The sequence below is a fragment of the Oncorhynchus mykiss genome, unplaced genomic scaffold (assembly GCF_057628025.1).
Source record: "Oncorhynchus mykiss isolate SJ-2025 unplaced genomic scaffold, ASM5762802v1 scaffold93, whole genome shotgun sequence".
Classification (NCBI taxonomy): domain Eukaryota; kingdom Metazoa; phylum Chordata; class Actinopteri; order Salmoniformes; family Salmonidae; genus Oncorhynchus; species Oncorhynchus mykiss.
This window is the reverse complement of record NW_028322092.1, coordinates 1,363,430-1,390,331: the sequence shown is the minus strand read 5'-3', so window position 1 is coordinate 1,390,331 and position 26,902 is coordinate 1,363,430. Positions and strand designations below refer to the sequence as shown.

The 26,902-nt window shown below is 45.2% G+C and overlaps 1 protein-coding gene and 1 non-coding gene across 2 annotated transcripts; both read right to left on the bottom strand.

The window, feature by feature from the left end:
• Positions 1–16,110: 16,110 nt before the first annotated feature.
• LOC110515783 (polyadenylate-binding protein 1A) lies at positions 16,111–25,162 on the bottom strand. The gene is made up of 11 exons (XM_036938245.2): positions 24,168–25,162; positions 23,616–23,809; positions 23,356–23,471; positions 22,759–22,898; positions 22,420–22,514; positions 22,065–22,298; positions 19,679–20,042; positions 19,454–19,567; positions 17,620–17,844; positions 16,641–16,864; positions 16,111–16,521 (listed from the first exon to the last, which is right to left on the bottom strand). Exons 1-10 carry the CDS (start codon positions 24,358–24,360, stop codon positions 16,647–16,649), a joined length of 1,893 nt encoding a protein of 630 aa, XP_036794140.1. The 5' UTR covers positions 24,361–25,162; the 3' UTR covers positions 16,111–16,521; positions 16,641–16,646.
• On the bottom strand, positions 16,975–17,058 carry LOC118944179 (small nucleolar RNA SNORD72). The gene has a single exon (XR_005039490.2). It is a non-coding gene; the product is annotated as a small nucleolar RNA SNORD72 (small nucleolar RNA).
• Positions 25,163–26,902: the final 1,740 nt, after the last annotated feature.

Sequence of the window (26,902 nt, the reverse complement as noted above, 5' to 3'; positions counted from 1 at the left end):
CAATAGAGATGGGTTTACCTGAAGGACTCAGTCTGATCACTAGAGACGGGTTTACCTGAAGGACTCAGTCTGATCACTAGAGATGGGTTTACCTGAAGGACTCAGTCTGATCAATAGAGACGGGTTTGCCTGAAGGACTCAGTCTGATCAATAGAGATGGGTTTACCTGAAGGACTCAGTCTGATCACTAGAGATGGGTTTACCTGAAGGACTCAGTCTGATCACTAGAGATGGGTTTGCCTGAAGGACTCAGTCTGATCACTAGAGACGGGTTTACCTGAAGGACTCAGTCTGATCACTAGAGATGGGTTTACCTGAAGGACTCAGTCTGATCAATAGAGATGGGTTTACCTGAAGGACTCAGTCTGATCACTAGAGACGGGTTTACCTGAAGGACTCAGTCTGATCACTAGAGATGGGTTTACCTGAAGGACTCAGTCTGATCACTAGAGATGGGTTTACCTGAAGGACTCAGTCTGATCACTAGAGATGGGTTTGCCTGAAGGACTCAGTCTGATCACTAGAGATGGGTTTGCCTGAAGGACTCAGTCTGATCACTAGAGATGGGTTTGCCTGAAGGACTCAGTCTGATCACTAGAGATGGGTTTACCTGAAGGACTCAGTCTGATCACTAGAGATGGGTTTACCTGAAGGACTCAGTCTGATCAATAGAGACGGGTTTACCTGAAGGACTCAGTCTGATCAATAGAGACGGGTTTACCTGAAGGACTCAGTCTGATCAATAGAGACGGGTTTACCTGAAGGACTCAATCTGATCACTAGAGATGGGTTTACCTGAAGGACTCAAAGGGGTCAGCAGGCTGTTGTCACGTTCTGACCTTTATTTTCCTTAGTCTTTATTTAGTATGGTCAGGGTGTGAGTTGGGGTGGGCAGTCTATGTTTAGTCTTTATTTAGTGTTGGTCAGGGTGTGAGTTGGGGTGGGCAGTCTATGTTTAGTCTTTATTTAGTGTTGGTCAGGGTGTGAGTTGGGGTGGGCAGTCTATGTTTAGTCTTTATTTAGTGTTGGTCAGGGCGTGAGTTGGGGTGGGCAGTCTATGTTTAGTCTTTATTTAGTATGGTCAGGGTGTGAGTTGGGGTGGGCAGTCTATGTTTAGTCTTTATTTAGTATGGTCAGGGCGTGAGTTGGGGTGGGCAGTCTATGTTTAGTCTTTATTTAGTGTTGGTCAGGGTGTGAGTTGGGGTGGGCAGTCTATGTTTAGTCTTTATTTAGTGTTGGTCAGGGCGTGAGTTGGGGTGGGCAGTCTATGTTTAGTCTTTATTTAGTGTTGGTCAGGGTGTGAGTTGGGGTGGGCAGTCTATGTTTAGTCTTTATTTAGTATGGTCAGGGTGTGAGTTGGGGTGGGCAGTCTATGTTTAGTCTTTATTTAGTGTTGGTCAGGGCGTGAGTTGGGGTGGGCAGTCTATGTTTAGTCTTTATTTAGTATGGTCAGGGCGTGAGTTGGGGTGGGCAGTCTATGTTATGTCTTTATTTAGTGTTGGTCAGGGCGTGAGTTGGGGTGGGCAGTCTATGTTGTCTTTATTTAGTATGGTCAGGGCGTGAGTTGGGATGGGCAGTCTATGTTTAGTCTTTATTTAGTATGGTCAGGGCGTGAGTTGGGGTGGGCAGTCTATGTTGTCTTTATTTAGTATGGTCAGGGTGTGAGTTGGGGTGGGCAGTCTATGTTTAGTCTTTATTTAGTGTTGGTCAGGGCGTGAGTTGGGGTGGGCAGTCTATGTTTAGTCTTTATTTAGTGTTGGTCAGGGTGTGAGTTGGGGTGGGCAGTCTATGTTTAGTCTTTATTTAGTATGGTCAGGGTGTGAGTTGGGGTGGGCAGTCTATGTTTAGTCTTTATTTAGTGTTGGTCAGGGCGTGAGTTGGGGTGGGCAGTCTATGTTTAGTCTTTATTTAGTGTTGGTCAGGGCGTGAGTTGGGGTGGGCAGTCTATGTTTAGTCTTTATTTAGTGTTGGTCAGGGTGTGAGTTGGGGTGGGCAGTCTATGTTTAGTCTTTATTTAGTATGGTCAGGGTGTGAGTTGGGGTGGGCAGTCTATGTTTAGTCTTTATTTAGTATGGTCAGGGCGTGAGTTGGGGTGGGCAGTCTATGTTATGTCTTTATTTAGTGTTGGTCAGGGCGTGAGTTGGGGTGGGCAGTCTATGTTGTCTTTATTTAGTATGGTCAGGGCGTGAGTTGGGATGGGCAGTCTATGTTGTCTTTATTTAGTATGGTCAGGGCGTGAGTTGGGGTGGGCAGTCTATGTTGTCTTTATTTAGTATGGTCAGGGTGTGAGTTGGGGTGGGCAGTCTATGTTTTGTGTTTCTATGTTTAGGTTTCTGTTTTCGGCCTAGTATGGTTCAGTTTAGACTTCTGCATGTGACTCGGTACCTGTAACCCCACACATTGACTCGGTACCTGTACCCCCACACATTGACTCGGTACCTGTACCCCCACACATTGACTCGGTACCTGTACCCCCACACATTAACTCAGTACCTGTACCCCCACACATTAACTCGGTATCTGTACCCCCACACATTAACTCGGTACCTGTACCCCCACACATTGACTCGGTACCTGTACCCCCACACATTGACTCGGTACCTGTACCCCCACACATTAACTCGGTATCTGTACCCCCACACATTAACTCGGTACCTGTACCCCCACACATTAACTCGGTACCTGTACCCCCACACATTGACTCGGTATCTGTACCCCCTGTATGTTGCCTCATTATTGTGTTACTTTTCTAAACTTTAGTTTATTCAGTAAATATTTGCTTCACTATTTTCTTAACTGCAGGGTTGGTTAAGGGCTGTGAGGAAGCATTTCACTGTAAGGTCTGTATACCACTCAACTGTTCCTTAGCAACTAGCTGATGAAAACAGAGAGGGAGACAGAGACAAAGAGATGGAACTAGACAAGAGGAGGACTTTGGGTGCTTTGTTTATCTACTGTATTTGTGTAATTCAGATGTGCTGTCGGACAGGGACTGGAGGTGACTTGCAGACGGTGTGGTGCATCATGTATTATTCTGACGTTGGTCGTGTGTTTCAGATGTCCCTGGTTGGAATCCTATTACCACGTGGGATCATGTTCTCCCTCAGGATTAATCTGAAGGTCAGACATGTTCTCCTTCAGGATTCCTCTGAAGGTCAGACATGTTGTCCCTCAGGATTCATCTGAAGGTCAGACATGTTCTCCTTCAGGATTCCTCTGAAGGTCAGACATGTTCTCCCTCAGGATTCCTCTGAAGGTCAGACATGTTGTCCCTCAGGATTCATCTGAAGATCAGACATGTTCTCCTTCAGGATTCATCTGAAGGTCAGACATGTTCTCCCTCAGGATTCATCTGAAGGTCAGACATGTTCTCCTTCAGGATTCATCTGAAGGTCAGACATGTTCTCCCTCAGGATTCCTCTGAAGGTCAGACATGTTGTCCCTCAGGATTCATCTGAAGGTCAGACATGTTCTCCTTCAGGATTCATCTGAAGGTCAGACATGTTCTCCCACAGGATTCCTATGAAGGTCAGACATGTTCTCCTTCAGGATTCATCTGAAGGTCAGACATTGATTTGTGGGACACACAATGCAGAGTTGTATACCTGCATCTGATGATGTTGTGAGCTTCATTTTTTTACAGTTTGACAATGTGTCGACACAGCATCACAGCATCACATCAGTGTGTCTACACATCAGCGTGTCTACACAGCATCACAGCATGTATCAGTGTGTCTACACAGCATCACAGCATGTATCAGTGTGGCTACACAGCATCACAGCATGTATCAGTGTGTCTACACATCATGTATCAGTGTGTCTACACATCATGTATCAGTGTGTCTACACAGCATCACAGCATGTATCAATGTGTCTACACAGCATCACAGCATGTATCAATGTGTCTACACAGCATCACGGCATCACAGCATGTATCAGTGTGTCTACACAGCATCACAGCATGTATCAATGTGTCTACACAGCATGTATCAGTGTGGCTACACAGCATCACAGCATGTATCAGTGTGTCTACACAGCATCACAGGATGTATCAGTGTGTCTACACAGCATCACAGCATGTATCAATGTGTCTACACAGCATCACAGCATGTATCAGTGTGTCTACACAGCATCACGGCATCACAGCATGTATCAGTGTGTCTACACAGCATCACAGCATGTATCAGTGTGTCTACACAGCATCACAGCATGTATCAGTGTCTACACAGCATCACAGCATGTATCCGTGTCTACACAGCATCACAGCATGTATCAGTGTGTCTACACAGCATCACAGCATGTATCAGTGTGTCTACACAGCATCACATCAGTGTGTCTACACAGCATCACATCAGTGTGTCTACACAGCATCACATCAGTGTGTCTACACAGCATCACAGCATCACAGCATGTATCAGTGTGTCTACACAGCATCACAGCATCACATCATGTATCAGTGTGCATATGGAAGGTTTTTCTCTATGTCTGCTGCAAGGTAAATCTCCTGCAAGGTAACTCTCCTGCATGGTAACTCTCCTGCAAGGTAACTCTCCTCCATGGTAAATCTCCTGCAAGGTTACTCTCCTGCAGGGTAACTCTCCTGCAGGGTAACTCTCCTGCAAGGTTACTCTCCTGCAGGGTAACTCTCCTGCAGGGTAACTCTCCTGCATGGTAAATCTCCTGCAAGGTTACTCTCCTGCAAGGTAAATCTCCTGCAAGGTAACTCTCCTGCAAGGTAACTCTCCTGCAAGGTAACTCTCCTGCAGGGTAACTCTCCTGCAAGGTAACTCTCCTGCATGGTAAATCTCCTGCAAGGTTACTCTCCTGCAAGGTAAATCTCCTGCATGGTAACTCTCCTGCAAGGTAACTCTCCTGCATGGTAACTCTCCTGAAAGATAAATCTCCTGCAAGGTAACTCTCCTGCATGGTAAATCTCCTGCATGGTAAATCTCCTGCAAGGTAAATCTCCTGTCTAGCTGTCGGCTAGTTGTCTAGTGATATTGGTGTCTAGCTGTTGGCTAGTTGTCTAGTGATATTGGTGTTTGAGTTTGAGTTTGAGTTTATTTTTATTTTTACAGGGACAGTGCACATTAATCAACGTTTCAGTAAAAGTGCCGGTTTTAGCCAGCCGGCTAATTTTCAACCGCAGTCCCTGGGCAGGTTATTAAAAACAATTACAATATAGACAATAGCAGCATAGAACAAGCAAGACATAGCAACATAGAACAAGCAAGACATAGCAACATAGGACAAGCAAGACATAGCAACATAGGACAAGCAAGACGTAGCATACAGACAGAGCAACATAAAACAAAAAGCAGCAAGACAAAATTCATAAAAGCAACAAAGTGTTTCCACACCTCACAAGCTACAGACAACATGGAAAGCGGCAACACACAGCTAGGGACCATGTTCACAAATCTGATTGACCTTTAGCCATGTCTTCAAGCATTTTGTGAAAGTGTGATATGTGGTGCAGTTATGTGTGTCTGATGGCAGTGTATTCCAGACATGGGAAGCTCTCACAGAGAATGCAGATTTACTTAAGGTGCTTTTCCTTAAGGGAACTATACAGTCACCTCTCATGGCAGACCTTGTGGATCTGCTGCCATATGTCTGGGTTTTCTGTTTAACAAAAATGTTGAGTGGAGGGGGAGCCAGGCCATTAAGGATCTTGAATACAAGACATGCGTCGGTGTATTGCACAAGATTTTCCCAACTCAAGAGCTCATGCTTTCTAAGAATGTGACAATGATGATGGCTATTGGGCTTCCTATCAAGCACTTTGAGAGCCTGTTTGTAGACAGACTGAATAGGTTTTAATGTTGTACAGCAAGATTGGGCCCAACTAGTCAAGCAGTATGTTAAGTGGGGGAGTATCATAGTTTCGAAGTACAGTTTTGCTACCTCTGTAGTCAAACAATTTCGTATAAATCGGAAATTAGCTAGGTTGAATTTGGTCATTTGAATTACCTTTTTCACATGCTTTTTAAAAGAGAGGTTGGAATCAAGTATGATGCCAAGGTACTTAAAGTCGGATACCACCTGGAGCTTCTCCCCTGACACATAGACATCTGGCTCAGTAGCATCTGTTGCCCTCTTTGTGAAGAACATGCAAACAGTTTTTTTCACATTGAGATGCAAACACGAGTCACTGAGCCACTTTGTAACCTGGACCGTTACAGTAGTGAGTTCTTGTGCAGCTTGTTGTTTGCTCTTTGCATGCACATATATCACTGTATCATCTGCATACATTTTAACTTCAGACCCAGTACAGACAGAAGGCAGATCATTAATGTACAGGCTGAACAGGAGGGGCCCCAGTATTGACCCTTGGGGCACGCCCACATCATAGCTACGAGTGGGCGACAGCTCATTGCTCACTCTGACACACTGAGTTCTGCCTTCAAGGTATGATTTCATCCATCTCAAGGCATCAGGGGAAAAGTTGAACTTGGACAATTTTGTGATGAGAATCTCATGGTTAACAGTATCAAAAGCCTTCCTTAGGTCCAGAAACACAGCCCCCACAACACCCCCTTTGTCCATCTTGGACTTCACATTTTCCAGAAGAAAGCAGTTGGCCGTTTCTGTGGAGTGTTTCGCTCTGAAGCCAAACTGCATGGAGTGTAATGTGAAGGGGCTGTTGTTGAGGTGGGCAATCAGTTGTTCTGCTACACACTTTTCAACAACCTTTGACACCACAGGTAGTATACTAATGGGCCTGTAGTTACTCACGTCAGCAGGGTCGCCTGATTTAAAGATGGTCGTTATTATGGCCGACTTCCATACCCTTGGAAACACACCGAGACCAATAGATGTGTTGGTGACCTTAGTAATGGGGCCAATGAGTGACTCTTTGTAGTTTTTAAGAAAGGTAGAGTCCAGCCCAAACACATCTTTGGCTTTAGAGTTCTTTAGTGAGCTAATCACCTTGTTCACCTTTGACTCAGAAACCTCCCTTATGATGAAGACAGGTTGAGTGTCATTCACTAGCACTGGGCCCAGGAAACAAGTGGAGGGGTTCTGTGTCAGTGCCCTGACAGAGTCAATAAAGTAGGAATTGAAGGCTATTGCTATTTCGACTGCATCCTGTGTTAGATTGTTATTCACCATGATTTCTAGTCTTTTTGCAGTGTTACTATGGTCTTTCCCTGTTAACTTTTTTAGATTCTCCCAGATCAGTTTAGAATTTCCCTTTGCTTCACCAATTATGTTAATAAAGAAGTTTGCCTTGGCCTGTCTAATTTCTTTCATCACCGTATTTCTCAACATGGTAAACCTACGTCTGTCATGCTCTAATTTAGATTTTAGGGCTATTTTTAGAGCATAATCTCGTTGTTTCATCAATTTCCAGATTTCTCCATTTAGCCAAGGAAGAGTGCTCTCTTGGCCAGGTTTGGATTTGATTTTCTTTAGGAAGCCATTTATTGTAGTCTGGATTGTGGATAGAAAAACCTGACTATCAGCTTCCACGTCTGTATAGGACAAGAGATCATTCCAGTTTATTCCCTTAATTGCTTTTTCAAAATAGTTTAATTCACTCTTAGGTATTCTGAGTTGATCCGGCTTTCTAACAGTAGAGAGGTTAAACCTGCTCTTAGACAGCTTTCTGGCTATAAGTGTCAGATTATGATCAGACAGCCCAGTAACCATATTGAATGATTTAGTCACTCTCTCTGGTTTATTACTGAACACCAAATCAATCTGTGTTTTAGAGCAACAAGTCACCCTGGTTGGCCCTTTAACTAGCTGTGTAAGGTCAAAGGTATTAGTGATTCGTTTGAGGGTTTTCCTACAACACTTGTCTTCATAATTAATGTTAAAATCTCCCATTAAGATGACCTCTTTCCCAAAATCACATTCCCTAAGCATGGTATTAAACTGATCAAAAAACACACTTTTGGTGGAAGGTGGCCTATACATTCCAATGAGGGTAAAAGACATTTGGGGAGACATTCCGATACCTTCTAGTTCATTATCACATGACCACTCAATTTGTTTGCATCGGATATGTTCTTTAATGTAAATCATCACACCCCCTCCTCTTCCTTCAATCCTGTCTCTCCTGAAAACATTGTAGCCAGGCACAATCAAAGCAGCATATGGAGAGTGTTTATGGAGCCGTGTCTCTGAGAGGCAGAGAAAGTCAAGGTTGGAGTCTGTGAGTAGATGTTGAATTTGATCACTTTTTGGAATGACACTACGAATGTTCAAGTGCCCCCCTAATAGTCCCTTGGGCTTAGCTCGTGGGTCCCAGATGACTCGAGAGTGATTGACACATTGAAAAAAGTTAAATTTTCTGTGTTTTCTGGCGGCTGGGTTTAGGCCGTTTTGTTTCGTTTTGATTAGGGGCAGTTCGGTAGCGCAATTAACAATCCCTCCCGCCTGCACTGGATGCGGGGAACTAATTAAAATAGCTTGCGTACCAGAAACAGAGTCAGAGATCGCATTTAACGACTCTGGTATGTTTGAAGAGTCAAAATCTATCCTGGAGTCTAGCTGTTGGCTAGTGATATTGGTGTCTAGCTGTTGGCTAGTTGTCTAGTGATATTGGTGTCTAGCTGTAGGCTAGTTGTCTAGTGATATTGATGTCTAGCTGTAGGCTAGTTGTCTAGTGATATTGGTGTCTAGTGATATTGGTGTCTAGCTGTAGGCTAGTTGTCTAGTGATATTGATGTCCATCTGTTGGCTAGTTGTCTAGTGATATTGGCGTCTAGCTGTTGGCTAGTTGTCTAGTGATATTGGCGTCTAGCTGTTGGCTAGTTGTCTAGTGATATTGGCGTCTAGCTGTAGGCTAGTTGTCTAGTGATATTGGCGTCTAGCTGTAGGCTAGTTGTCTAGTGATATTGGCGTCTAGCTGTAGGCTAGTTGTCTAGTGATATTGGCGTCTAGCTGTAGGCTAGTTGTCTAGTGATATTGATGTCTAGCTGTTGGCTAGTTGTCTAGTGATATTGGTGTCTAGCTGTTGGCTAGTGATATTGGTGTCTAGCTGTAGGCTAGTTGTCTAGTGATATTGGTGTCTAGCTGTTGGCTAGTTGTCTAGTGATATTGATGTCCATCTGTTGGCTAGTTGTCTAGTGATATTGGCGTCTAGCTGTTGGCTAGTTGTCTAGTGATATTGGCGTCTAGCTGTAGGCTAGTTGTCTAGTGATATTGGCGTCTAGCTGTAGGCTAGTTGTCTAGTGATATTGGCGTCTAGCTGTTGGCTAGTTGTCTAGTGATATTGGTGTCTAGCTGTAGGCTAGTTGTCTAGTGATATTGGCGTCTAGCTGTTGGCTAGTTGTCTAGTGATATTGGTGTCTAGCTGTAGGCTAGTTGTCTAGTGATATTGGCGTCTAGCTGTTGGCTAGTTGTCTAGTGATATTGGTGTCTAGCTGTTGGCTAGTGATATTGGTGTCTAGCTGTTGGCTAGTTGGCTAGTGATATTGGCGTCTAGCTGTAGGCTAGTTGTCTAGTGATATTGGCGTCTAGCTGTAGGCTAGTTGTCTAGTGATATTGGCGTCTAGCTGTAGGCTAGTTGTCTAGTGATATTGGCGTCTAGCTGTTGGCTAGTTGTCTAGTGATATTGATGTCCATCTGTTGGCTAGTTGTCTAGTGATATTGGCGTCTAGCTGTAGGCTAGTTGTCTAGTGATATTGGCGTCTAGCTGTAGGCTAGTTGTCTAGTGATATTGGTGTCTAGCTGTTGGCTAGTGATATTGGTGTCTAGCTGTAGGCTAGTTGTCTAGTGATATTGGTGTCTAGCTGTAGGCTAGTTGTCTAGTGATATTGGTGTCTAGTGATATTGGCGTTTAGCTGTAGGCTAGTTGTCTAGTGATATTGGCGTCTAGCTGTAGGCTAGTTGTCTAGTGATATTGGTGTCTAGTGATATTGGCGTCTAGCTGTAGGCTAGTTGTCTAGTGATATTGGTGTCTAGTGATATTGGCGTCTAGCTGTAGGCTAGTTGTCTAGTGATATTGGCGTCTAGCTGTAGGCTAGTTGTCTAGTGATATTGGTGTCCATCTGTTGGCTAGTTGTCTAGTGATATTGATGTCCATCTGTTGGCTAGTTGTCTAGTGATATTGGCGTCTAGCTGTAGGCTAGTTGTCTAGTGATATTGGCGTCTAGCTGTAGGCTAGTTGTCTAGTGATATTGGCGTCTAGCTGTAGGCTAGTTGTCTAGTGATATTGGCGTCTAGCTGTTGGCTAGTTGTCTAGTGATATTGGTGTCTAGCTGTAGGCTAGTTGTCTAGTGATATTGGTGTCTAGTGATATTGATGTCCATCTGTTGGCTAGTTGTCTAGTGATATTGGCGTCTAGCTGTTGGCTAGTTGTCTAGTGATATTGGTGTCTAGCTGTTGGCTAGTGATATTGGTGTCTAGCTGTAGGCTAGTTGTCTAGTGATATTGGTGTCTAGCTGTAGGCTAGTTGTCTAGTGATATTGATGTCCATCTGTTGGCTAGTTGTCTAGTGATATTGGCGTCTAGCTGTAGGCTAGTTGTCTAGTGATATTGGCGTCTAGCTGTAGGCTAGTTGTCTAGTGATATTGGCTTCTAGCTGTTGGCTAGTTGTCTAGTGATATTGGTGTCTAGCTGTAGGCTAGTTGTCTAGTGATATTGGTGTCTAGTGATATTGATGTCCATCTGTTGGCTAGTTGTCTAGTGATATTGGCGTCTAGCTGTTGGCTAGTTGTCTAGTGATATTGGTGTCTAGCTGTTGGCTAGTGATATTGGTGTCTAGCTGTAGGCTAGTTGTCTAGTGATATTGGTGTCTAGCTGTAGGCTAGTTGTCTAGTGATATTGGTGTCTAGTGATATTGGCGTCTAGCTGTAGGCTAGTTGTCTAGTGATATTGATGTCCATCTGTTGGCTAGTTGTCTAGTGATATTGGCGTCTAGCTGTTGGCTAGTTGTCTAGTGATATTGGTGTTTAGCTGTAGGCTAGTTGTCTAGTGATATTGGCGTCTAGCTGTAGGCTAGTTGTCTAGTGATATTGATGTCCATCTGTTGGCTAGTTGTCTAGTGATATTGGCGTCTAGCTGTAGGCTAGTTGTCTAGTGATATTGGTGTTTAGCTGTAGGCTAGTTGTCTAGTGTTATTGGTGTCTAGTGATATTGGCGTCTAGCTGTAGGCTAGTTGTCTAGTGATATTGATGTCCATCTGTTGGCTAGTTTCTAGTGATATTGGTGTCTAGCTGTAGGCTAGTTGTCTAGTGATATTGATGTCCATCTGTTGGCTAGTTGTCTAGTGATATTGGTGTCTAGCTGTTGGCTAGTTGTCTAGTGATATTGGTGTCTAGTGATATTGGCGTCTAGCTGTAGGCTAGTTGTCTAGTGATATTGATGTCCATCTGTTGGCTAGTTGTCTAGTGATATTGGTGTCTAGCTGTTGGCTAGTTGGCTAGTGATATTGGTGTCTAGCTGTAGGCTAGTTGTCTAGTGATATTGGCGTCTAGCTGTAGGCTAGTTGTCTAGTGATATTGGCGTCTAGCTGTAGGCTAGTTGTCTAGTGATATTGGCGTCTAGCTGTAGGCTAGTGATATTGGTGTCTAGCTGTTGGCTAGTTGTCTAGTGATATTGGTGTCCATCTGTTGGCTAGTTGTCTAGTGATATTGGCGTCTAGCTGTAGGCTAGTTGTCTAGTGATATTGGTGTCTAGCTGTAGGCTAGTTGTCTAGTGATATTGATGTCCATCTGTTGGCTAGTTGTCTAGTGATATTGGCGTCTAGCTGTAGGCTAGTTGTCTAGTGATATTGGCGTCTAGCTGTAGGCTAGTTGTCTAGTGATATTGGCGTCTAGCTGTAGGCTAGTTGTCTAGTGATATTGGCGTCTAGCTGTTGGCTAGTTGTCTAGTGATATTGGTGTCTAGCTGTAGGCTAGTTGTCTAGTGATATTGGTGTCTAGTGATATTGATGTCCATCTGTTGGCTAGTTGTCTAGTGATATTGGCGTCTAGCTGTTGGCTAGTTGTCTAGTGATATTGGTGTCTAGCTGTTGGCTAGTGATATTGGTGTCTAGCTGTAGGCTAGTTGTCTAGTGATATTGGTGTCTAGCTGTAGGCTAGTTGTCTAGTGATATTGGTGTTTAGCTGTAGGCTAGTTGTCTAGTGATATTGGTGTCTAGTGATATTGGCGTCTAGCTGTAGGCTAGTTGTCTAGTGATATTGGTGTCCATCTGTTGGCTAGTTGTCTAGTGATATTGATGTCCATCTGTTGGCTAGTTGTCTAGTGATATTGGCGTCTAGCTGTAGGCTAGTTGTCTAGTGATATTGGCGTCTAGCTGTAGGCTAGTTGTCTAGTGATATTGGTGTTTAGCTGTAGGCTAGTTGTCTAGTGATATTGGTGTCTAGTGATATTGGCGTCTAGCTGTAGGCTAGTTGTCTAGTGATATTGGTGTCCATCTGTTGGCTAGTTGTCTAGTGATATTGGCGTCTAGCTGTAGGCTAGTTGTCTAGTGATATTGGCGTCTAGCTGTAGGCTAGTTGTCTAGTGATATTGGTGTCTAGCTGTAGGCTAGTTGTCTAGTGATATTGATGTCCATCTGTTGGCTAGTTGTCTAGTGATATTGGCGTCTAGCTGTAGGCTAGTTGTCTAGTGATATTGGCGTCTAGCTGTAGGCTAGTTGTCTAGTGATATTGGTGTCTAGCTGTAGGCTAGTTGTCTAGTGATATTGATGTCCATCTGTTGGCTAGTTGTCTAGTGATATTGGCGTCTAGCTGTAGGCTAGTTGTCTAGTGATATTGGCGTCTAGCTGTAGGCTAGTTGTCTAGTGATATTGGCGTCTAGCTGTTGGCTAGTTGTCTAGTGATATTGGTGTCTAGCTGTAGGCTAGTTGTCTAGTGATATTGGTGTCTAGCTGTTGGCTAGTGATATTGGTGTCTAGCTGTAGGCTAGTTGTCTAGTGATATTGGTGTCTAGCTGTAGGCTAGTTGTCTAGTGATATTGGTGTCTAGTGATATTGATGTCCATCTGTTGGCTAGTTGTCTAGTGATATTGGCGTCTAGCTGTTGGCTAGTTGTCTAGTGATATTGGTGTCTAGCTGTTGGCTAGTGATATTGGTGTCTAGCTGTAGGCTAGGTGTCTAGTGATATTGGTGTCTAGCTGTAGGCTAGTTGTCTAGTGATATTGGTGTCTAGTGATATTGATGTCCATCTGTTGGCTAGTTGTCTAGTGATATTGGTGTCTAGCTGTAGGCTAGTTGTCTAGTGATATTGGCGTCTAGCTGTAGGCTAGTTGTCTAGTGATATTGGTGTCTAGCTGTTGGCTAGTTGTCTAGTGATATTGATGTCCATCTGTAGGCTAGTTGTCTAGTGATATTGGTGTCTAGCTGTAGGCTAGTTGTCTAGTGATATTGGCGTCTAGCTGTAGGCTAGTTGTCTAGTGATATTGGTGTCTAGCTGTTGGCTAGTTGTCTAGTGATATTGGTGTCTAGTGATATTGGCGTCTAGCTGTAGGCTAGTTGTCTAGTGATATTGGCGTCTAGCTGTAGGCTAGTTGTCTAGTGATATTGGCGTCTAGCTGTAGGCTAGTTGTCTAGTGATATTGGCGTCTAGCTGTTGGCTAGTTGTCTAGTGATATTGGTGTCTAGCTGTAGGCTAGTTGTCTAGTGATATTGGTGTCTAGTGATATTGATGTCCATCTGTTGGCTAGTTGTCTAGTGATATTGGCGTCTAGCTGTTGGCTAGTTGTCTAGTGATATTGGTGTCTAGCTGTTGGCTAGTGATATTGGTGTCTAGCTGTAGGCTAGTTGTCTAGTGATATTGGTGTCTAGCTGTAGGCTAGTTGTCTAGTGATATTGGTGTTTAGCTGTAGGCTAGTTGTCTAGTGATATTGGTGTCTAGTGATATTGGCGTCTAGCTGTAGGCTAGTTGTCTAGTGATATTGGTGTCCATCTGTTGGCTAGTTGTCTAGTGATATTGATGTCCATCTGTTGGCTAGTTGTCTAGTGATATTGGCGTCTAGCTGTAGGCTAGTTGTCTAGTGATATTGGCGTCTAGCTGTAGGCTAGTTGTCTAGTGATATTGGTGTTTAGCTGTAGGCTAGTTGTCTAGTGATATTGGTGTCTAGTGATATTGGCGTCTAGCTGTAGGCTAGTTGTCTAGTGATATTGGTGTCCATCTGTTGGCTAGTTGTCTAGTGATATTGGCGTCTAGCTGTAGGCTAGTTGTCTAGTGATATTGGCGTCTAGCTGTAGGCTAGTTGTCTAGTGATATTGGTGTCTAGCTGTAGGCTAGTTGTCTAGTGATATTGATGTCCATCTGTTGGCTAGTTGTCTAGTGATATTGGCGTCTAGCTGTAGGCTAGTTGTCTAGTGATATTGGCGTCTAGCTGTAGGCTAGTTGTCTAGTGATATTGGTGTCTAGCTGTAGGCTAGTTGTCTAGTGATATTGATGTCCATCTGTTGGCTAGTTGTCTAGTGATATTGGCGTCTAGCTGTAGGCTAGTTGTCTAGTGATATTGGCGTCTAGCTGTAGGCTAGTTGTCTAGTGATATTGGCGTCTAGCTGTTGGCTAGTTGTCTAGTGATATTGGTGTCTAGCTGTAGGCTAGTTGTCTAGTGATATTGGTGTCTAGCTGTTGGCTAGTGATATTGGTGTCTAGCTGTAGGCTAGTTGTCTAGTGATATTGGTGTCTAGCTGTAGGCTAGTTGTCTAGTGATATTGGTGTCTAGTGATATTGATGTCCATCTGTTGGCTAGTTGTCTAGTGATATTGGCGTCTAGCTGTTGGCTAGTTGTCTAGTGATATTGGTGTCTAGCTGTTGGCTAGTGATATTGGTGTCTAGCTGTAGGCTAGGTGTCTAGTGATATTGGTGTCTAGCTGTAGGCTAGTTGTCTAGTGATATTGGTGTCTAGTGATATTGATGTCCATCTGTTGGCTAGTTGTCTAGTGATATTGGTGTCTAGCTGTAGGCTAGTTGTCTAGTGATATTGGCGTCTAGCTGTAGGCTAGTTGTCTAGTGATATTGGTGTCTAGCTGTTGGCTAGTTGTCTAGTGATATTGATGTCCATCTGTAGGCTAGTTGTCTAGTGATATTGGTGTCTAGCTGTAGGCTAGTTGTCTAGTGATATTGGCGTCTAGCTGTAGGCTAGTTGTCTAGTGATATTGGTGTCTAGCTGTTGGCTAGTTGTCTAGTGATATTGGTGTCTAGTGATATTGGCGTCTAGCTGTAGGCTAGTTGTCTAGTGATATTGGCGTCTAGCTGTAGGCTAGTTGTCTAGTGATATTGGCGTCTAGCTGTTGGCTAGTTGTCTAGTGATATTGGCGTCTAGCTGTAGGCTAGTTGTCTAGTGATATTGGTGTCTAGCTGTTGGCTAGTTGTCTAGTGATATTGGTGTCTAGTGATATAGTCACAGATGTCAGATCACTGGTTGACCAGTCATTCAGAGTACTGGAGTGGAGGGTCACAGATGTTAGATCACTGGCTGACCAGTCATTCAGAGTACTGGAGGGTCACAGATGTTAGATCACTGGCTGACCAGTCATTCAGAGTACTGGAGGGTCACAGATGTTAGATCACTGGCTGACCAGTCATTCAGAGTACTGGAGGGTCACAGATGTTAGATCACTGGCTGACCAGTCATTCAGAGTACTGGAGGGTCACAGATGTTAGATCACTGGCTGACCAGTCATTCAGAGTACTGGAGGGTCACAGATGTCAGATCACTGTCTGACCAGTCATTGAGTACTGGAGTGGAGGGTCACAGATGTCAGATCACTGGCTGACCAGTCACACATCTGCCTTTAACATTGCTGGTCACCTCAGAAGAAAACTCTCATTAGTTTACAAAGAGAGACCATATTTGGGAGGCTGTAAAGACAACTAGTGATCAGCTGGAGCTGCACATCACACATTCACGAGCCACCTCCATTATTACTGTAAACTACAGCGCCACCTAGTGGCAGACCACAGCTCCTGCTACTCCACGCTATAGTGCTCTGCAGTAACCATCATCTCAAAAGTACAGGTCAGCGTTTCCATTAGCAACTACAGTGCACTAAAAAGTGTGGGGGGTGGGGGGGGAACTATTGCTCATCATGGTAATAGTTGTGCCTTTTGGACTGACTATAATGTGAACGCCATCTACAAAGAGGTCAGGATGAACCTTCGTGCACCGGCTCAAAGGAACAGACGGCCATTTTAAAGTGTTTGATATCTTTATTTAGCAGTTTTCAATCCAAATGACAAAGCACTCAGCTATCTGATCTCTGAACACAACAGCTGATATTCTGAGGACTGATACTGGAAGAGGAAATAAAACAATGGAATGTCTTTTATTTTATGGTCACATTTTGTCAAACATTTTTCAATAATTAAGATCGTTTTTGCTATTTTTTTGTTGTTGTTTTTGTCCACTTTTGTAACTTTTAATAACAAGGACTAGCTTAAATCTTCTCTAGACCCGGCAGATGATGTTGTATTCATTTTTTGTAAAGAAATAACTTTATTCATTTTTTGCAATGTTTTCAGAGTTTTCAGGGTTTTTTTCCATGTTTAAATTTTTTCTACCATTTTCTTCGGTGAAGCAAAGTTAAAAGGATTACCGTCTCTGAAACAAACAAACAAACAAACAAACGTTAACATTAGTAGCGTGCCAACATCGATGTAACACTTTTAAAAAGAAAACAGATGAAATAATAAAATGTACAGTCTAAATATAGTTCTTACCGGTTCTTAGCTGGGGACTCCGGCGGGGTTGGTGGGCTTCTGGGCGGACTCCTTGGCCTGGTGAGCCTGCAGCACAGCAACAGCCTCGTCCACCTTGGAGCGGAGAGACTCGGGAGACTCCAGCATGTGGAGCAACTCGGAGTTGTCTATCTCCAACAGCATGCCGGTGATCTTTCCAGCCAGGCTGGGGTGCATGTTTTGGATGAGAGGGAACAGACGCTCGCCTGGAGAATGAGGAGGGGGGAGAGAGAGGAGAATTCAGCATCAGTAAAGGACCCAGAAAAAGGCTCAGCAGGGCCAACAGATGCTACTTCTTCAGTGGTTAAGGTTGGGCTCTTTGTCTCAGTTAAAAAAATAAATAAGAATCACTGAAATTCATAAGTTCAGACATTTTTATAGAATACATCATTGACAAAGAGCACATAAAAACGCTGATCGTCGTTTAGAAAAGAAGAAGCAGCAAACGGTGTGTAACTCTTTGGGCGACCAGACCAGATTCACATAGAAACGGGCGTTATAGATCTGGCATTCTCATCGAAAGCAAGTCTAAGAAGAGGTAGATATGATCTCTTATGTCGCTATTTCTATACTTCCTGTTCTTAAGTTGTTGTTTTGTGTGTTTTACTTTAGTATTTTTGTGCACCAGCTTCAAATAACTGAAAAGACAATATTTTATTATTGAAAAGATATTTCACAGCGGTTTTAGACGGAACAATGATTCTCTACACAATGACCGATTATTTTACCACATAAAACCGAAGTTAACCTAAATATTTGAATTTTAGCAACCGGGAACTGGCCGGGAGAAATCAACCGGTGAAAATCAGCCAATCCACAACGCCGCCCGGTTAAGCAACATTATGAAACTCTATCATTCCACTATTACTACAGATATATTACGGACATTTTCCTGACCTTGCAATGCAGAGAAAGCACCTTTAACTGAAGGAGACGGGAAGGTCAGTAAAAAGAGACTCACCCAACATCTGCTTCTGTTCCTGAGGAGGAGCAGCCGCCAGCATGGAGGCCGTCAGAGGCTCCTGTCCCTGGACGTGGACAGCCGGCTGCTGCATGGGCACCTGGGGCTGGCTGGCCATGTGCTGCTGGGGGTTCCTCACGCCCGCTGCATACTTGTACTGAGGCATCCTCACCGGGGCTGCAGCAGCCGCCGTACCGGCAGGACGCTGGCCCAGGGCCTGGGTGGCTGGAGAGGGAGAGGAGGAAGAGGAGGGGAGAGGACAGGAGAGAGAGGGGAGAGAGAGGAGGGGAGAGGAGGAAGAGGACATTGGTCAAAATCCAAGAGACAGTCATATACTTCGAGACATGGTGAGCGTACTAAACATTAAGAACACCGTAATATTGAGTTGTACCCCCCCCCCTTCTGCCCTCAGAACAGCCTCAATTCGCCGGGACATGGACTCTACAAAGCGTTCCACAGGGATGCTGGCCCACGTTGACTCCAACACTTCCCACAGTTGTGTCAAGTTGGCTGGATGTCCTTTGGGTGGTGGACCATTCTTGATACACACAGGGGAAACTGTTGAGCATTAAAAACCCAGCAGCGTTGCAGTTCTTGACAAACACAAACCGGGGCGCCTGGCACCTACTACCATACCCCTGTTCAAACCGGGGCGCCTGGCACCTACTACCATACCCCTGTTCAAACCGGGGCGCCTGGCACCTACTACCATACCCCTGTTCAAACCGGGGCGCCTGGCACCTACTACCATACCCCTGTTCAAACCGGGGCGCCTGGCACCTACTACCATACCCCTGTTCAAACCGGGGCGCCTGGCACCTACTACCATACCCCTGTTCAAAGGCACTTAAATATTTTGTCTTGCCCGTTCACCCTCTGAATGACACACACACACACACACACACCCCATGTCTCAAGGCTTAAATCCTTCAACCGACGGTATAAATCGAGTAAATAGTAGCTGAAAGGTGGTTGTGAAAACCATAACGGTATATACAGGGCTGGGATAACCAGGTAAACTCACCCATTCTCTGGGTTAACCGAGAAAAAACAACCATTCTCTGGGATAACCAGGTAAACTCACCCATTCTCTGGGTTAACCAGGTAAACTCACCCATTCTCTGGGATAACCAGGTAAACTCACCCATTCTCTGGGTTAACCAGGTAAACTCACCCATTCTCTGGGATAACCAGGTAAACTCACCCATTCTCTGGGTTAACCAGGTAAACTCACCCATTCTCTGGGATAACCAGGTAAACTCACCCATTCTCTGGGATAACCAGGTAAACTCACCCCTTCTCTGGGTTAACCAGGTAAACTCACCCCTTCTCTGGGTTAACCAGGTAAACTCACCCCTTCTCTGGGTTAACCAGGTAAACTCACCCCTTCTCTGGGTTAACCAGGTAAACTCACCCCTTCTCTGGGTTAACCAGGTAAACTCACCCCTTCTCTGGGTTAACCAGGTAAACTCACCCATTCTCTGGGTTAACCAGGTAAACTCACCCATTCTCTGGGTTAACCAGGTAAACTCACCCATTCTCTGGGTTAACCAGGTAAACTCACCCATTCTCTGGGTTAACCAGGTAAACTCACCCATTCTCTGGGTTAACCAGGTAAACTCACCCATTCTCTGGGTTAACCAGGTAAACTCACCCATTCTCTGGGATAACCAGGTAAACTCACCCATTCTCTGGGTTAACCAGGTAAACTCACCCATTCTCTGGGTTAACCAGGTAAACTCACCCATTCTCTGGGTTAACCAGGTAAACTCACCCATTCTCTGGGTTAACCAGGTAAACTCACCCATTCTCTGGGTTAACCAGGTAAACTCACCCATTCTCTGGCCGGCCATCATACGTGGCACCTGGGAGGACGAGGGCCTCATGGCACCGAAGGCCTGCGGCCTGGGGGCGGACGGACGCATGGCGTTGGGCATGTTCTGGAAGTCTGGAAGCAGAACGGACAATTAAAACATCAAACCACTTCCTGGATGGAGCTGTTGGGTTCTAGTCTGGAGTGAAACTGTTGACTAAAATAAAAAACAATGTAGATCATTACGTTGTGGTCTGACACCCTGGGTGGCCCAGCGTGGGCCTGGTCTCAGCTGAGCCAGCTGATTGGTGGAGTAGTAGGCAGCGCGGTTCTGAGTCTGGGGGATGGCAGCCATGAAGTACCCGGAGGGAGGGGCAGGCTGGTAGGGGTTGAGGACTGGGTTGGGTACGGGCCGGACGGTGGCCATCCTCTGCATGTACTGGTTGGTGAGGTGAGCCTGGCGCTCCTCTTTCCTCTGGGCCAGCGCCACGTACAGCGGCTTGGTGGCCACGATGCGCCCGTTCATCTCCGTCACGGCCTTGGTGGCCTCCTCCGGGGAGGAGAAGCACACGAAGCCGAAGCCCTTGCTGCGACCACCTTCCATCATCACCTAGAGAGAGGCACATGAAATAAAAGGGGTTTCTGAACCAGAAAGACAGGGGCCTATAGACCACACCGCTATATAGGAGACAGGGGCCTATAGACCACACCGCTATATAGAGACAGGGGCCTATAGACCACACCGCTATATAGGAGACAGGGGCCTATAGACCACACCGCTATATAGAGACAGGGGCCTATAGACCACACCGCTATATAGAGACAGGGGCCTATAGACCACACCGCTATATAGAGACAGGGGCCTATAGACCACACCGCTATATAGAGACAGGGGTCTATAGACCACACCGCTATATAGAGACAGGGGTCTATAGACCACACCGCTATATAGGAGACAGGGGCCTATAGACCACACCGCTATATAGAGACAGGGGTCTATAGACCACACCGCTATATAGGAGACAGGGGCCTATAGACCACACCGCTATATAGAGACAGGGGCCTATAGACCACACCGCTATATAGAGACAGGGGCCTATAGACCACACCGCTATATAGGAGACAGGGGCCTATAGACCACACCGCTATATAGAGACAGGGGCCTATAGACCACACCGCTATATAGGAGACAGGGGCCTATAGACCACAGCGCTATATAGAGACAGGGGCCTATAGACCACACCGCTATATAGAGACAGGGGCCTATAGACCACACCGCTATATAGGAGACAGGGGCCTATAGACCACACCGCTATATAGAGACAGGGGCCTATAGACCACACCGCTATATAGAGACAGGGGCCTATAGACCACACCGCTATATAGGAGACAGGGGCCTATAGACCACACCGCTATATAGAGACAGGGGCCTATAGACCACACCGCTATATAGAGACAGGGGTCTATAGACCACACCGCTATATAGAGACAGGGGCCTATAGACCACACCGCTATATTGGAGACAGGGGTCTATAGACCACACCGCTATATAGAGACAGGGGCCTATAGACCACACCGCTATATAGAGACAGGGGTCTATAGACCACACCGCTATATAGAGACAGGGGCCTATAGACCACACCGCTATATAGGAGACAGGGGCCTATAGACCACACCGCTATATAGAGACAGGGGCCTATAGACCACACCGCTATATAGAGACAGGGGCCTATAGACCACACCGTATTATAGAGACAGGGGCCTATAGACCACACCGCTATATAGAGACAGGGGCCTATAGACCACACCGCTATATAGGAGACAGGGGCCTATAGACCACACCGCTATATAGGAGACAGGGGCCTATAGACCACACCGCTATATAGAGACAGGGGCCTATAGACCACACCGCTATATAGAGACAGGGGTCTATAGACCACACCGCTATATAGAGACAGGGGCCTATAGACCACACCGCTATATAGAGACAGGGGCCTATAGACCACACCGTATTATAGAGACAGGGGCCTATAGACCACACCGCTATATAGAGACAGGGGCCTATAGACCACACCGCTATATAGGAGACAGGGGCCTATAGACCACACCGCTATATAGGAGACAGGGGCCTATAGACCACACCGCTATATAGGAGACAGGGGCCTATAGACCACACCGCTATATAGAGACAGGGGCCTATAGACCACACCGCTATATAGAGACAGGGGCCTATAGACCACACCGCTATATAGGAGACAGGGGCCTATAGACCACACCGCTATATAGAGACAGGCAACAGGCGTACCACCACACTACCGTAATGGCTCAATCAGAGGGTGATGTTGACTTAGGAAGGTTGTGGGAAGGTGTAGGAAGGTGTAGAAGGGTGTAGAAGGTTGTAGGAAGGGGTAGAAGGTTGTGGGAAGGGTGTGGGGAAGGTGTAGAAGGGTGTAGGAAGGGTGTAGAAGGGTGTAGAAGGGTGTGGGAAGGTTGTAGGAAGGTGTAGAAGGGTGTAGGAATGTGTAGAAGGTTGTGGGAAGGTTGTAGGAAGGTGTAGGAAGGTTGTAGGAAGGTTGTGGGAAGGTTGTAGGAAGGTTGTAGGAAGGTTGTAGGATGGTTGTGGGAAGGTTACCTTGGCGCTGGTGATGGTACCGAAAGGAGAGAACTCCTTCCTCAGACGCTCGTCGTCGAGGCCATCGTCCAGATTCTTGACGTACAGGTTGACCCCCTGGTAGCGGGTCATGCGGTCCTGCTTCATCTGTTCGAACTTGCGTTTCAACTCCGTCTGGCGCTCTCCCTTCTTCTGGGCTCGGCCCACGTAGACCTGACGACCGTTAAAATCCTTCCCGTTCATCTCGTCTACAGCCTGAGAATGTAACGGAAACAGGCGGTCCCGTTGGGGTCAAAAATCCCCGTCTTTTACAGGACACGTAGCTCTATTCAACCGCCAGATAAGCGATAATCAAGAAATGTACGGTACAACTCACCCTCTGAGCATCCTCGTGCCTCTCAAAGCTGACGAAGCCGAACCCCCGGGACTTCCCGCTGTCGTCCGTCATCACCCTGATGCTCAGGGCCGGTCCTGGAACAGTAGAGCCCAACACAAAAAAACGGCATCAAATTCTAACTCTACGGAACCGACAATTAACTACACGAGGAACAAATCGACAATCTGGGCTAGATTCCATTATAGTGCCGTGACAAAACATTTAGTTATTGGGACATTAATCAGGTAGGTCCCTCCCTCCTCGCTTGGTGCCGTTTGCTTCCTAATGAACACCCCCCCCCCCCGGGGTGTGGAACAACGACACGTGGAAGACACTTACCATATTTCCCGAACAGCTCCCTCAGCTTCTCGTCGTCCATGTCCTCTCCGAAGTTCTTGATGTACACGTTGGTGAACTCTCTGGCTCTGGCTCCGAGCTCAGCCTCGCGCTCTTTACGGGATTTGAAGCGTCCGACGAACCTATTGTACGTTAATAAAATAATACTGTGAGTTGAATAGTGTGTTGACAGGGCTACCTGTTCTGTAGTGGGGGGGGGGGGGGGGCGTGAGCTTGGTAGTGTTTGTTACCACCATTTTGATTAAACCCCCCAGGGAAGAGGATTTGAGTTTGATAAGGCTGTGAGTAGAGAAGCACAGCGCTACAGAGCAACAGTTCTATATTAGTTGACACTTGAAACAACAACAAAAACCTTGAGTTAGTAAGATTAAAGTTAGAACTCACACGAAAACAAAACCCTGCTTTAAAATCAAACCATTCTTTTGAATCCAGTCGAAATTGAAAACCAGTTTTACAACTAAGTTACATTTCTGTACGGTTTGAGTAATAGTTGCATTTTAACTCTGTGGACAGCTGACTAGCCCCCCCCCATCTATTATTGATTACGTCTCTAAGTTCACGGGGACTGATCACACTTACACTTTTCTGTCATTGAGCAGCATGCCGTTCATTTTCTCAATGGCTCTTTCAGCCGCCTCCTGGGTCTCAAAATGCACAAAGCCATATCCTTTTGAGCCATTCTCATCACAAACCACCTTGGAGAAAGGAGGACATTGGAGAGGCAGTGGTTTTTAAAAACATCATGCCTAGCAAAACAACAGACTCAAAATTCAACACACACACGAACAACACAGCACATGGCAGCCACACACAGCCAGAAAGCGTCTCTCTCATTCTACCTTGCAAGAGAGGATGTTTCCGAACGCCGAGAAGGTGTCATAGAGGGCCTTGTTGTCAATGGACTTGTCCAGGTTCTTGATGAAGATGTTGCCCACCCCACTCTTCCTCAGTGAAGGGTCACGCTGAGACCACATGATACGCAGAGGTCTCCCTTTGATGACGTCGAAGTTCATGGTGTCCAGGGCACGTTCAGCTAGAAACACATATCGGGAGCCGTACCATTAGAATGCGGTTGAAGGAAACCGCTCCATTGTAGACCATCTGCGGCCGATACTCCCAATTTAATTATTGAACCTAACACTACAGCAAATTAGGACAGTGAAAGACTCGTTGGCCTACATAGCTTGCTGAACTGAAACCATGTTAATCAAATGATGCGTGATTATGTACTAGTCCTAATGTTATTCATCATACCGGATTGACATTTTTTGGTGCAACGTGAACGTGTGAGCCACGTCATGTTATATTTTTTTTTACTGGTGATTCTATTACCATGACGATTAAATACGATGTATTATTATTATTTTTTAAATAAAATAATCAATAGTTACCATCGGCTGGTTGTTGGAAGTTAACGTAGGCATATCCGAGGGATCGACGAGTGATCATGTCCCTGCAGACTCGAATGGAGAGGATAGGCCCGGCGGGGCTGAACTTCTCGTACAGCATGGCCTCGGTGATATCCTGGTGCAGGTCGCCCACGTAGAGGGAGGCCATCGGGTAACTGGGGGCGCTTGGATTCATGTCTACCGGATCGGGGTTTTTGGTTTTTTAAATAATACGGGAGGGTAATAAACACGTTACGTTGTCAGGTTAACGTCTGTGAAATGGTGTCTTGTGACACCGAAGATATGTTGCTTGCTAAAAAATAAAATAAAAAAAATGTTTTGGACGTTAACTACTTCGCACTTAGGCCCCAAAAAAAAGCAATGCGGGCCGGCTGGCTAATTCTGCTACCTGGTGTCTAGCGAGCTAACGTTACCTTCTGGAGAAAACAAAAGTTACTAGTAGCTACAATATGTCTTAAACTACGACTAGTTAACGTTACAATAATAACAGATGCGATATCGACAACAAAAAAAACCCTGCTACGTTAGCTTCTAGCTAATAAAAAATAATAATAAAATGTCTCGGTTAACTATTGATATGAAATCACCCCACGCCTTTCCAACAATGTTATCAAATGGAACAAAATGACCTTCTCTTCCGAAATCTCGTCCTATTTTCGACGGGTTACTTGTTAGTCCTGCTTCACCGAGTTTTTCTTTTTCTTACAAAAAAATAATCTTCCCTTGTGTTTATTTATTTTATATATTTTTTTTGTGTTTTTTTTTTGATAATAAAATGTGTGCCGAGGCTCCGGAACACACTCTAGCGTAGCTACGCAGAAGGGAATGAACATGTGGTCATGTGCGGTTGAACCCCCTTAAAACACAGATCTCGCAGATTCTCTCGTTGGTTTGCGTCATCTGATCCTATCAACGCGAGATCTTATTAATCAAGACCTCTTTGATCAATACACGTATTGTTTTTTTTGTTTTGTTTTCTTCTTCAATTCTACCAAAGAATATTCCTTGATTTGACCGCTATTTGCTGCTCTCAAATTTCTGGTATTAGCAAATGCAACACAGCCATTGGTCTTTGAGGTAAAACAAGTTCACGCATTGTTGTATATCTATAACAGGAGGAAGCAGCATTCACTGGTTCCTGTCTTCAGGTTCAAGACACAGACAGTAACTCATGAGCAGGGTGGCTGGTGGATGCCCACATTTTCTTCCCGAAAATAATGACGATAATACATTTTAAAAAGCATGTAATGTTATAACACACAAATACGTTGTTTTGCATGTGGGTTTTGGATTGAACTGAGTGGCAACCCGCCAACGTGGCTGGTGATAATATACATTCTATCAGTCAATGCCAAACTCTACCAGCATTCGGCTGGTGTTAATTTCCTTCCCCGCTGATGAGGGTGTCAGTCTGGTAAATGTGCAGATGCTGTACTTTTGAGTCATAAAGACATTCGCAGTATGCGTGCAGTAGCTGTTTTAGCTAATGTTTTTTTTATAACTAACCCAAGATAGACAAAAGCTTATCGTTCCAAATGGGAGCAAAATTAATCATAGTGGGGCAGAACAAGCAAGGAGGTGGGCAGAGCCAAGCAAGAGCCATTGAGATTCTATTGGTGCGTTCAAGCAGTCATTTGCATGTTTCCGTTAGGGAACGCCTACTTGATGAAGTGCGCATGTGTAACAAGTTGCGCATGTGTAACAAGCATGTGTAACAAGTTCTCTTTTGCATTCCTAAACAACAACATTCAACAACAACAAAAACGTTGGCAAAGGTTAAAGTCTACAAAACGCAGTCCACTCTGTTTGATATTGATTCTAGTTTTGGAAACAGAAAACTGTATGGAGTTCAAATGTTTCATAGATGAGAAAATTAGCAGAATGTTGGCATAAATTCATTTCGTTCCATCTTCTCCCACTGCTGACCACTGGACTTCCTCTCATAACCATATTTGGTAGTGAGTGGAAACGCCAACCAGATGCTTCACATTGAAACTTCTGGCAAAATATATGGCTCATTGTTCTGTGGTTTTAGTTGTATTTTTTTCCCCCCCCACTGTACACCTTCAGCCTGCTCTTTCCTCTTGCAACCACCAGGGGAAGTAGTCAGTAGGAGAACATAATCTAAAACATTAACCACACCTGTCTGAACCCAAAACTGGGCCTGCTTCAGTGTATTTCTGTGGCGGTGAAAACTGTGATTTGAACCTCAAAATGAGTCCGTAGCCTGGTGTATTTAGGACAAAACTCTGTCTAGAATACCTGTTCCCCCCCCCCTAAATCCTCATCCTGAATATATCAGACCACAAACCCAGGTGTGTGTGCTAACCACATGTACGACTCCTGCTGTGGTGCATTGGGGTACCCATTGTTTTCAGTCTCTCCTGATTGACATGTTGACATGACTATTGTTTTACCCCAGTGGGAGGTGTGGCTGGGTTCAGGATCTATACAATATGTTAATTAAACCCCAGAGCTTCTCTCACACGTCTCCAGTCTCACTGATAAGGAGTGGTTATGTCAACAATAGTCTGTTTCACTCTCGGTATGCATGAGCGTAATGTAAGGTTTCTGAGGTCCTGGCTGTCAATATCATGCATTCCACCGAGGACCAATGGGAGGGTTCTAATGAGATACTAAGGAGCCAATGGGAGGGTTCTAATGAGACACCGAGGACCAATGGGAGGGTTCTAATGAGATACTGAGGAGGAAATGGG

Excerpts from the sequence above, each read along its gene's own strand:
- LOC110515783 (XM_036938245.2), bottom strand. The coding sequence starts at position 24,360 with ATGAATCCAAGCGCCCCCAGTTACCCGATGGCCTCCCTCTACGTGGGC. Across the intron at positions 23,472-23,615 it reads GAAACATCCTCTCTTGCAAG|GTGGTTTGTGATGAGAATGG; the intron begins GTAGAATGAGAG and ends CCTTTCTCCAAG. Across the intron at positions 20,043-22,064 it reads GTACCATCACCAGCGCCAAG|GTGATGATGGAAGGTGGTCG; the intron begins GTAACCTTCCCA and ends GCCTCTCTCTAG.